Source organism: Bufo bufo, chromosome 1, assembly GCF_905171765.1.
Source record: "Bufo bufo chromosome 1, aBufBuf1.1, whole genome shotgun sequence".
Lineage (NCBI taxonomy): Eukaryota > Metazoa > Chordata > Amphibia > Anura > Bufonidae > Bufo > Bufo bufo.
In genome coordinates, this window is record NC_053389.1 from 178,415,776 (window position 1) to 178,428,167 (window position 12,392).

The following is a 12,392-nucleotide window of genomic DNA, read 5'->3' on the forward strand; positions in this document are numbered from 1 at the left end:
TTGTTCCTTCTTCCTACAGCTTCTCTCCTCCTCAGGGCCTGGGCCCCTTAAAGGGCCAGTGTGCACACTCCAATAGCTGCTCCCAGCATATGGCAGCCTTCCATTGGGTAGATAAGGCAGGCAGTACTTTGTCACCAGTAAAAAAAAAAAAAGAAATATTATGGAGCGTAGTCAAACTGAGCATAACTGATGCTAGTATTAAAACATGAAATGAACACCACCTGAAGTATCCTATTGACTGTAATGGGATCTGGTTTCCATTAGAAAACCCTACATTTTATCTGACATAAAACACTGCATGCTGCTCTATTTTGCTCCATATATTTTTTTTTAACCAAATTTGAAAAATAACTTTGATACAGATGTGAATGATCCCTCTCCTGCGGTCCTGTACAGATATACAGGGACAGGATTAGCTACAATATACCTCCCCCCAGTCCATGCAGCCTGGTTTTGTGTCCCTAAATGGGCATCCCTCTTCTCCTCCACACTGGCCAGATGGTGGTGGTGGAGGGGGGAAACGGGGGCTACTTCAATCTGGAATGTTTCAGGCTGTATAGCACCTAGAAGAATCTAAGCTTTAAAACAAGACCAGGTTTGCTCTGGCTGCCATACAGCCTGAGATATAGCTCTTGGAAATTGGATCAGTGAGAGGTATTATACACAGATGTGCTATAGACCCTGAGTTATAGCCATTGTTAGCAAAATGACTGGTTACTGAAAATGACTGACACTTTTATGTGCCAGTAAAAATAGAATAAGGCACTGGACTCATACTGGAAATACCAGTTGACCAGTGGTTTACCGGTCAGGTGGCAAACCTAACAGGATTGGAAAATTCAGCTGATTTCTTCCAGGAACTGTGCTGCATATGTCCATAGGGTCTGGTATTGCAGCTTAGATCTTTTCCAATGAGTGGGAATGAGCTGCACTACCACACACAACCTGTGGGCATGTGTTCTCACTGTGTTAGAAGGATAGGGTATATGCAGGGGCGTAGATAAGGGGGGAGGGGGGGATAGGGGGGTTCAAACCCCCCCCCCCCCCAGAGTGTCTGTCCTCCTCAGGGCCGGCGCTTCCATAAGGCAGACCAAGCGGCTGCCTTAGGGCGCACCCTGCACAGAGAAAGGGGTGGGCGGAAAAACAAACTTTTTTTTTAATCACTTACTTGCCAGCAGCGCAGCGCTGCCGGGCGCCCTCCCCTCCCCAGCCAGTGTTCACTCTAAGCTGCGCTTGTATTAAGCCACAGATAGGAGCAGGAGGCTGCTGATTGGCTAGTATCAGCTAGCTGCCCTGCCATTGGTCCATCCTTTCACACCCCCTTCTCTCTGGAGCTGAACACAGCAGGAGGCAGGCGTTCTCACAGTGGATCATGTGACCATGAAGGAGCATGTGACCAGTGACGTCACAGACCTCCTTCTAACAAATCCATTCTAGCATCTACCCAGCATGTATGGCAGGACTCTGCTGAGCAAAGACCATGTGCCAAGGTGAGGTGACCACAGAAGTGCCCTGGCATCTGTCTGCTGCTGGAAGCTCAATGTGGAGCTTTATAAATGTAAAAACTAATAATCAAGAGGCTAAACAAAACCCTGCTTGTCTGCTTCTGACCCTAATCTTAACACATAATGTTCATTTGATTGCAATTTACTCTAACACCTAAAGGGATTTTTTTAAAGCCTGCTGTTTCTCTAGAAGATGACCTTATGTTGATAGTAGTGTTAATAGAGTCTCAAAGGTCTGTAAAAATAGGGTAACTGCTTTTATAGACCCTTGAGACTATTAACACTACTATAAACATAAGGTCACCTAGAGAAAGAGCAAGTTTTTAAAATAATTTTTTTCCTTTAGGTGTTAAAACATAACTTATTTGATTTCTTGAACACCTAAAGGAAAACAAATTAAAAACCTGCTGTTTCTCAAGATGACCTTATGTCGATAGCAGTGGTAATAGAGTCTGAAAGGTCTATAGAAGCAGTTACCCTATTTTTACAGACCTTTGAGGCTCTATTAACACTACGGTCAACATAAGGTCATCTAGAGACACAGCAGGTTTTTAAAATGATTTTTCCTTTAGGTGTTACAGCAATCAAATTAAAGTTATGTTTTAACACCTAAAGGAAAAACATAATTAAAAAAAGATGCTGTTTCTCTAAATGACCTGATGTTGATAGTAGTGTTAATAGAGTCTAAAAGGTTTGTAAAAATAGTGTACCTGCTTCTATAGACCTTTGAGACTCTATTACCATGACTTTTAGCATAAGATCATCTGGAGAAACATCAGGTTTTTTTAATTATTATTTTTTCTTTAGGTGTTAGAGCAATCAAATGGAGGGGGAGAAATGTGACATGGGTGAGAATGGGGTTACATGATGGGCTGGAGACAATGTCTGTAGCCTGTCTGTGCCATGGACGGGGAGAAATATGACATGGAGGGCTAATGGCTAACATGAGGATTGGTTTAGGAATGATATGGCTGGTATATTTTTTTCAAACCCTGGTGTGTCTGCTAGATAGTCTTATAATTTGAGAAAGCTGAACCCCCCCCAGGAAAAAAAAAATTCTACGGCCCTGGGTATATGTATGCATTAAGGCATTAGTCCCCAATCAGGATAGTATGATATTTCTTGAACTATGATCTAGGGTCAAATCTATTTCATGTGCAATAAAAACTGAGAAATACTCATGTAACTGAGTAATATTTTAATTGGCTCAATATTACCATATTGATTGCCAATGTTGTACTGGATGTCCTATGGCTATACTCACCTTATGTAATAACTTTTTGATGCTATATGCTAGTTCTGGTCCCTATTGCTGGAAGACCCACAGACTTGTGAAAACCAGAGAGAAGTGACAGTTTTGAAACCCAGTTTTGAAGACTCTAATTGGATGCTAGAGGTGGCACTCAAAGCCTAGGGAAGGTGTCAGTAAGCATTCAGTGCAGAGAGTCTAGGGAACTCAAAATGAAGGGACCACCTCCAGAATAATTGCGTGCAGTTGTGGCAATGGGAGAAGGAAAATTTCAACTTCTCGTTCATGCTACCTGCATGGCCATCATGTGAGGTAGGGCTTGCTCTCCCTGTCACCTATTAAGTGCTATTAGCAGTTTAGATGGGTTGAAACTGCTGATAATACAATTCACATTTGAACGTCATCAGGGTTTCGAACAATAGAGCATGTAGCATTGTTTCAGACATTTGTCATCCGAGAATGGTAAAGTTTTGAGTAGCATGGTGTAGAAACCCTTGGCTTTCTACTCTACAGCTTCTACATCATGCTGCTCCTAGGTTCACCATTAGCTATACCATCTGTAAACCTGATGACGTAAATATAAGCTCAGCTGTGAATTGTATTGTCTGGGGTGAGGTTCCTTATCTCTAGTTTTACAAGCTAGAAAAGGTTGGGGACCTCTGCATTAAGGCAATAGGATTAATTGCACCCAAAACATATTATACCTACTGTATACAGTACAAGCACAACGAATAACAACAATGGACAAGTTCAGAACTGTCAAGAGAATCATTACCTTTAATATCTGAAAGTATCAAGGGTATAGTTTCTCTGTTGCCTTTTAACTTGTTATTTTGTCTAATGTCACATATTGTTCCATTACAGACGTCATGCTCCTTATCTCACTGTGTCTGCAAGATGCTGATAAATGAATACAGTAAGGAAATAAATGTGAGAAACATAAAATACAAGGCAGTTGAATAACAGCCAAGTGTTTCCTCTAGGTAAAAGCCAACTCTCTATATATAAAGAAATAATCTACTGTTCTCTGCACCAGGATTTTTTTCTTCTTTGGAAAGATATTTTCTGTGGTGTCTAAATAAGTTCAACTATTTTTCATTTTACTCTTCTGTATGACCTCATACTGGACGTTACAAAACATGGAAACAAGGGTCCTTTAGGCATTTATTTAAGAGAGTGCCATGAGGTCACTTTAATAGTCTCTCCTGAAATGTTTTCCAGCTTAACTAAACATATCTAGTTTTGAAAGGCATTCCGAAGCATCTTAGACACAGGAAGTTCCTCCAAGTTCTCATCGGATCCAGACGCTTCTTCAGGCATGTTGGCCACCACTGTCCTTTTGCATAAATACTGTAGAGACACCACTTTGCAATTTAGTGGTTGTGTAAGCATAAGAGGGACTGGATGCTCTTTCCCTTCAATGTAGCACAGATTAGAGTCAGACTCTCCTGCTGCTGTCAAGCGCATATAATGTTCAACCAGCTTCACCACACAAGGAAATGTTGGAGCACTTTCTGCTCCTGCTACTGTCTCCAGGTAGAAAGAAGTTCCCTCCAGTTTAATACGTAGATTGGTAATACCAGCAGATGTGCGAAGGCTAAGGGTAAACAGATGGTGATGATCTGAAGAGTCACGGATAAGAAAGGATCCAACAGGCTGATCAGATAATAGCTTTTTGGCTTCAGTGCCTGAGAGGGTGCTCCAGTAGTAGCCACTGGCCTCCAGCCTCTCGAGTGCAGTCTCCACCCTTTCATAGTCTCCACAGAAAGATTTGTAGTGGTAAGACAGTTGGGCAGCCTGTGAGCTCATGGCTGCAAGGATGGATGATGGACGGAAGCAGTGATGGAAGCAATTCCAGCGAAGTGTGACCATCGTCAAACTAATGAACATGGACTGTTGTACGTTTTGAGATGGAAGGTCCAGGCTGGTTGTGCTTAATTGTGTGCACCACTGTTAGTGCTCACCTGTGTCCTCCTTCCCAGTTCATCTGTAAGACAAAACAAAAGTCATTATAATGAATAACAAGGACTAGGTTCTGTGACTAAAAGAGTTTCTCCATTTTCATGACTAAGCGAACATAGTATCTCAATCTAACACAGTTTTGGCAAGGACAGTAGAGTAATGCCATCACTTTACTGCTTTTATATTCTTGTATTCTCAGACCTTGAATAATATTTAAGATATTTTCTATAAAGGAAAGACTTTTCATGCCGAATGGAAGTATAATATACACTGCTGTGCAAATGTTTTAGGCAGGTGATAGGAAAAATGCTGCAAAGTAAGAATGCTTTCAAAAATGTGCTAATAGTTTATTTTTGTGAATGAACCAGAGGAAAAACCTAAATCTAATCAATATTTGGTGTGACCATCCTTTGCCTTCAAAGCAACATTAATTATTCTAGGTAAACTTGCACACAGTTTTTGAAGGACCTCAGCAGGAAGATTGTTCCAAACATCTTGGAGAACTAACCACAGATCTTCTGTGGATGTAGGCTTGCTCAGATAATTTTGTCTCTTCATGTAGTCCCAGACAGTCTCAATGATGTTGAGATCAGAGCTCTGTGGGGACCATATTATCACTTCCAAGACTCTTCTTTAGTTCTTACTGACATTGACTGTATGTTTGGGGCATCGGGGATACACTGCAGAGCATCTGTCAGTGCTTGCTATTGACAGTAAGTATAGAAGGCAGAGAGAAACAGTTATACAATATATAGGGACAGATCTGTTGGTTAGTGCGCTGGGAATACGGAACACACATACAGTACAATGTCGAGTGCTGACCATTGACAGTGTAGCCTGTCAGGGAGACGATGAAGAAGTGTTTCTATAACATACAAGGTCAATTATGTTGATGTTTAGGAGGGAGGCAGTGAGGGGAGCAGGACAACTCTGTAAGAGTGATTCATCTTCAGTGTTCATTACAGCGCTGAGCACTGAACACCAATTAGAGACAACTTCAGAGTCAGTTTTTTTGTAAAATAGTCCAAAATTACTTAATAAAGTATATTACAAAGGTAATCATCATCACTTCCCCTATACTTTAAAAAAGTCAGTTACTCTTTAAATTTAAACTATTAACTCTTCTATTTTTAAAAAACATTCTTACTTTGCAGCATTTTTTCACACTTGCCTAACGCTTTTACACAGAACTGTATGTAGACTATTTATGGAGACTGTTAATGCAAAACAGTGTTCCCCAGTGTCTTGGGAGCCACATGCAACTCTTAGGCCCCTACACGTGACTCCACAGCTGTGGCAGCTCTAAAATGTACTATGAAGGTCAAATGCTTCCCATTGGTAATTAATGATAAGGTAACAACCATGTGTCCTACAGCCATTACTGACCTCCTGTGTTGCTCCTTGTGACTAGTAGCAAAGGAATGTACATTGAGTGCGGCTTATCACAAGGCTGAGCTGCCTCTGCCCTTTATTGGCTGGGGTATGCTCATTCACGCTTTCTAGCATTTGATACTGTTATGTTTTTTATTGGGTGACTCATGTACATGTTGTACCTAATATATTTCAGGTCAGTGATTCATTCTTTAATATCCCTTCTCAAAAATCAACAGACATTTGGAATTTCATCTTCATTCAAGGTTATAACTAACACATGACTTCTACGGTGCATTCGGAAAGTCTTCAGACCCTTTCACTTTTTTCAAATTTAGCTAAAAATCAAGTTTCCCCCCATCACTCTGCACTTAATAACCCATAATGAAAAAGTAAAAGTTTTGCCTTTTTGCATGGACATAAGTATTCAGACCCTTTGCTGTGACACTTGAAATTTAGCTCTCAAGGACTTCCATTACTCTTGTTCATCTTTGACATGTTTCTACACTTTGATTGGAGTCCACCTGTGTTAAATTCAGTTGCTTTGAAATGATTTGGAAAGTCACAGTCTTGTCTACATAAGGTCTTACAGCTGACAATGAATATCAGAAAAAACAAACCATGAGAAGGAAAGCATTGCCTTCAGAGCTCTGAGACAAGATTGTGTGGAGGCACAGATCTGGAGAAGGGTACAAAAAATTTCTGCTGCACTGAAAGTTCTCATTAGTCACATGGCCTAGTTGCAGTTAAGCTTGACTTTAATGGGGCTGAGCTGCAATACCAAGCACTGCCCCTCCAAACAAAGTAATCAGGGGAAAAGGACCTTGGAAAGAGGGGTGAACAAGAATCCAATGGTCACTCTGGCTGAGCTCAAAAGACCCTGTGTGCAGATGGGAGAAACTTCCAGAAGTTCCTCCATCACTGCAGCATTCCTCCAATCTGGGCTTTATGGCAAAGAGGCCAGAAAGAAGCCTCTCCTCAGTAAAACACATACTGTATAAAAGCCCACCTAGGTTGATAAAAGCACCTCAAGGACTCTCAGACTGTGGGAAACAGGATTCTCTGGTCCGATGAAACCGAGATTGATCTTTTTGTCCTCAATTCCCATGTGAGGGAAACCAGGCACTGCCCAATATCCTCCCTACAATGAAGCACGATGGTGGCAGCATCCGTCTGTTGGGGTGTTTTGAGTGGTTGGGACAGGGAAACTGATCAGAGGTAAAACTGAATGGAGCAAAGTACAGAGATATTTTTTATGAAAACCTGATCAGGTGTGCCCTGGACCTAAGAATGGGTTCACAACACAAGAGTGGCTTAGACACAACTCTATGAATGTCCTTGAGGGGCCATCCAGAGCCCTGGAACAGCTTTGAGAGACCTGAAAATGACAATCCACTGATGGTCCCCATCTAACTGGACAGAGCTGGAGAGGATCTAGTGAAAAGAATGGCAGAAAATCCACAAATCCAGGTGTGACGGTGTGGCATTATACCCAAGAAGACTGGAGGCTGTAATCACTGCCAAAGGTGCTTCAACTATAAAGGGTTGGAATACTTCTATCAATGCAAGGTTTTAGTTTTTCCTTTTCAATAAGTTATCAAATATTTTGAACATTCTGTTTTCACGTCATTATGGGGCATTGAATGCGGAATGATGGTGAAAAATTTGAACTTTTTTTTTATTGTAGCATAAGGCTGCAACATAAGAAAATGTGAAAATGTGAGAAAGGGTCTGAAAACTTTCTGAATGTATTGTATATTCTCACTTTGGATAGATATTTTAAGGGTTCCCGAAAAAAGGACTATAAGTGGCAAACTGATTTCTCAGAAAGCCTAGAAACTGGAAGCAGACAAAGTAGAATACAGAATTATACTATGCTTTATCAGCCTCTCTGAGGTTGTAATGGAAGGGAAAAGAAAAATATTTCAGGGATTCCTCTACAGTTATATGGTAGAAAATCACTTATCTTGAACTTGAGTTTGCAAAGAGATGCTTGGCTTAAATAAACTGAGACAAGGATGCAGAAGTGAACTGATCTAGATCCAGACATACCCTGGCCATCTCTACTACAGCACTTACTATTTTCCAGTATCTTTACATAATATTGTAAACTGTATACTGTACATATACTATAACCCCTCATTAAGGACCTGTCCCACATGGAGCCCAAAATATGATTTCCCCTGACCAGTAGCCCACACTAGGGCAATGTCACGGTCCCTCAGGTGAATAATGTCAGGAAATCAAGGAGATTGGCTGAGCGTGGAGGAATCCTACAGACTCCTTGATTTCTCTTGATTCAGTGTTGATAGGGTTAATGACCACTTCCCTTTTCTCAGCTGTTGCTCAGTGGTCATCACTTCTACCCTTTATAGTCTCACCCAACTCTTCTGACTATGCAGTTGGGGGGAGCTACTCCTGGGACTGCTGGTAAGAGCTCTGGTCATATGAAGGGAGACTGTTTTTGTTGTGGACAGAAGGGACATTTCGTGAATATTTGTCCGTACATTCAGCATCAAGGTATAAACAAAAAACGCTTAATCCCCAAATTACTATTGGTGGTGTGGAGCAAGAAAACTTACTTTTGTCATTTACTGGTAGTACCCGATTTCTCCTGTCTGCCGAGGTGGCGCTAGAGTCCAAAACTGTGGAAATCGAGGTATTTATTGACAGTGGGGCTGGGGTTTACCTGATTGATGGACAGTTTGTTCGTATTCATGAGTTGACTACTAGTGCACTAGCGAGAAGCATTTCTGTCTTTGCAATTGATTCTGCACCTCTTCCCCAAAAATGCCTGTCGCAGGTGGTAAATGACATCCATTTAAGAGTGGGTGATTTCCATCAGGAATCTGTCTCGTGTTATGTGTTGGAGAGTCTGCCTGCTCCGATGGGTTTGGGCTTACCATGGTTAAGCAAACATAACCCTAATATATTCTCGATTGGAGTGATTCTTTCATGGACCACTATCTTAATGCGTCTTTCTCTGTGCTCACCACTAAAACTGTACCCTCGTTCATTTCCGAATTTTCTGATGTGTTTTCCGAGAGTGGTAACCAGAAGTTACCCCCACATCAGGAGTATGATTGTCACGTCAATCTTATTCCTGGAGCTAAACTGCCCAAATCTCGATTGTATAATCTTTCGGAACCCGAAAGAAAGGCTATGCGAGAGTATATCACCGAGAGCTTGGCGAAGAGTCATATCAGACCATCCAAATCCCCAGTGGCTGCTGGGTTGTTCTTTGTAAAAAAAAAAGATGGTACCCTTAGACCATGTCTGAACTTCCGTGAGCTCAACCATATTTCCGTCCGTGATCCTTACCCCCCTCCTTTGATTCCGGATTTGTTTAGTCAGATTGTCAATGCCAATGTGTTCTCTAAATTGGATCTGAGGGGGACATATAATCTGGTAGGGATCAGGGAGGGGGATGAGTGGAAGACCGCATTTAATACCCCTGAGAATCATTTTGAAAACCTAGTCATGCCCTTTGGGTTAAACAACGCTCCAGCGGTTTTTAAACACTTTGTCAATGACATCTTTCATCATCTGGTGGGGAGATTTGTTGTTGTATATCTGGATGACATACTAATTTATTCTCCAGACATGGAGACTCATAAGGATCATGTGAGACAGGTGTTACAGATCCTAAGAGAGAATAAATTGTATGCGAAGATGGAAAAAAGTGTTTTTGCTGTTCAGGAAGTGCAATTCCTTGGTTACCTGCTCTCACCCGCAGGTTTTCGTTTTCGTATGGATCCCGAGAAAGTCTGTGCGGTGTTGGACTGGGATCGACCTGAAAATCTGAAAGCGCTTATGTGGTTTTTGGGATTCACCAACTACTACCGTGAATTCATCTTAAACTATTCAACTGTGGTTAAACCTTTAACAGACATGACTAGGAAGGGGGTCGATTTCTCTGTTTGGTCTGAGTCGGCATTACAAGCCTTTTCTTCTGTGAAGGAATGTTTTGCTTCAGCCCCTATTCTGGTGCAACCGGACGTGTGTCAGCCATTCATTGTAGAGGTTGACGCATCTGAGGTAGGGGTGGGAGCAGTTTTGTCGCAAGGTCCTTCACCTAGTAAATGGCGCCCATGTGCTTTTTTCTCTAAAAAACTTTTGACTGCTGAAAGAAATTATGACATGAGTAATAGGGAATTGCTGGACATTAAGTTGGCTTTTAAAGAATGGCGCCATTGGTTGGAAGGAGCAATTCATCCTATTACGGTAATTACTGATCACAAAAATCTGGTTTACCTTGAGTCGGCTAAACGACTGAATCCAAGGCAGGCCAAATGGTCGCTGTTTTTCACCAGATTTAACTTCATTGTCACCTACTGCCCTGGCGTTAAGAACGTCAAGGTGGATACTTTGTCGTGCAGCTTTCCTGGGGGGTTGATTCTAAAGATCCTAGTCCTATTTTGTCTGAAGGGGTAGTCATATCTGCACTATATCCTGATCTTGAGGCTAAGGTGTTGGAGGCCCAAGAGGATGCTCCGGTCTCTTGTCCTTCAGGGAAATTGTTTGTTCCTTCAGACTTACGTCATAACGTATTTGAGGAACATCACTGTACTGTCTTGGCTGGACACCCTGGGAGTAGATCCACTGTCAATCTCATCTCGCACAGATTTTGGTGGCCGGGGCTGCGTAAGTATGTTGAGGACTATGTGTCAGCCTGTTGTACCTGTGCTCGTGCTAAGGTGACACATACTCAGCCTTATGGATCTCTTCTTTTGTTACCCATCCCGTCCAGACCTTGGACGCATTTGTACATGGACTTTATCACGGATTTACCGAATTCTTCGGGAAAAAACTTGATCCTGGTGGTAGTTGATCGGTTTAGCAAAATGCCACATTTTATAGCATTGCCTGCTCTACCTAATGCCAAGACTCTTGCACAGGTGTTTGTCCATAACATTGTGAAAATACATGGCATTCCCTCTGATGTGGTGTCTGATCGGGGGACTCAGTTTGTTTCCAGATTCTGGAAAGCGTTCTGTTCTTGACTGGGGGTACAATTGTCCTTTTTTTGGGCTTTTCACCCTCAGTCGAACGGACAGACGAAGCGCACCAATCAGAATCTGGAGACTTACTTGAGATGTTTTGTTTCGGAGAACCAGGAGGACTGGTCTTCATTCTTGTAGTTAGTTGAGTTTGCCATTAATAACCGTAGACAGGAGTCCACTGATAAGTCGCCATTTTTTGGCGCATATGGATTCCATCAACAGTTTGGCACATTTTCTGGTTCTAAAACTTCCGGTATTCCTGAGGAGGAACAGTTTTCCTCTTCTTTGTCTTCGATTTGGCAGAAAATTCTAAATAACCTGAAAAAGATGGACAACAGGTATAAGCGTGTGGCTGACAAGAGACGTATGAATGGTCTGGACCTGAGAGTGGGTGATTCTGTGTGGCTGTCCACAAGAAACATTAAGCTTAAGGTACCTTCTTGGAAGTTGGGCCCAAGATTTATTGGTCCATATAAGATCACTGCCATTATTAACCCTGTAGCCTTCTGTCTTGAACTTCCTCAGGCTTTGAAAATTTGTAATGTATTTCATAAGTCATTGTTGAAGAAATGTGTCGAACCTGTTGAGCCGTCCTCCTTGCCTTCCGCTCCTGTCATGGTGGACGGTAATTTAGAATTTCAAATCAGCAGGATTGTGGACTCCCGAGTTCTCTGTAGATCCTTCCAGTATCTTGTCCACTGGAAGGGTTACGGACCAAAGGAGAGGATGTAGGTTCCAGCGGCCGATGTTAATGCAAATCGTCTGGTGAAAGCCTTTCACAGAGCCCATCCTGATATGGGAGGTCACCCGTAGAAGGGGGGGGGGGGTACTGTCACGGTCCCTCAGGTGACTGATGTCAGGAAATCAAGGAGATCGGCTGAGCGTGGAGGAATCTAACAGCCTCCTTGATTTTTTCTTGATTCAGTGTTGATAGGGTTAATGACCACTTCCCTTTTCTCAGCTGTTGTTCACTGGTCATCACTTCTACCCTTTACAGTCTTACCCCACCCTTCTGACTATGCGGTTGATAGCTTAATTTGGGTTTGGCTGAGCTGGTGTGAGATCCCTCTGGTGTTCCTGTTCTTCCATCTCTACAGAAGTTAAGTGTCGTGTTTGTTTGTATTTTTTATATTCCCTGTTGTTGTATCTGGGCCTGAGACAGAGACTTCCATTCGTCTATCTGGGGAGGAATGGGTTGTCTCTGTTTTTTTTTCCTCTAGGTCTTTGCCATGGCGGCGTGCACCTGCGCACTGGGAGGTGCTGACTAACCCCTCCTTTTTTTGCAGATTGTCTCTGGTTCTA

At 42.3% G+C, this 12,392-nt stretch overlaps 1 protein-coding gene across 1 annotated transcript in view; it reads right to left on the reverse strand.

Moving 5' to 3' along the window:
• Positions 1-2,603: 2,603 nt before the first annotated feature.
• The window catches only part of LOC121001593 (suppressor of cytokine signaling 3-like), a 69,645-nt gene continuing 59,856 nt past the window's right edge, over positions 2,604-12,392 (reverse strand). The window contains exon 2 of the mRNA XM_040432758.1: positions 2,604-4,741. Coding sequence (XP_040288692.1) covers positions 3,991-4,644 — 654 coding nt within the window. The 5' untranslated portion in view covers positions 4,645-4,741 and the 3' untranslated portion in view covers positions 2,604-3,990. The remainder of the gene's footprint in view (positions 4,742-12,392) is intronic.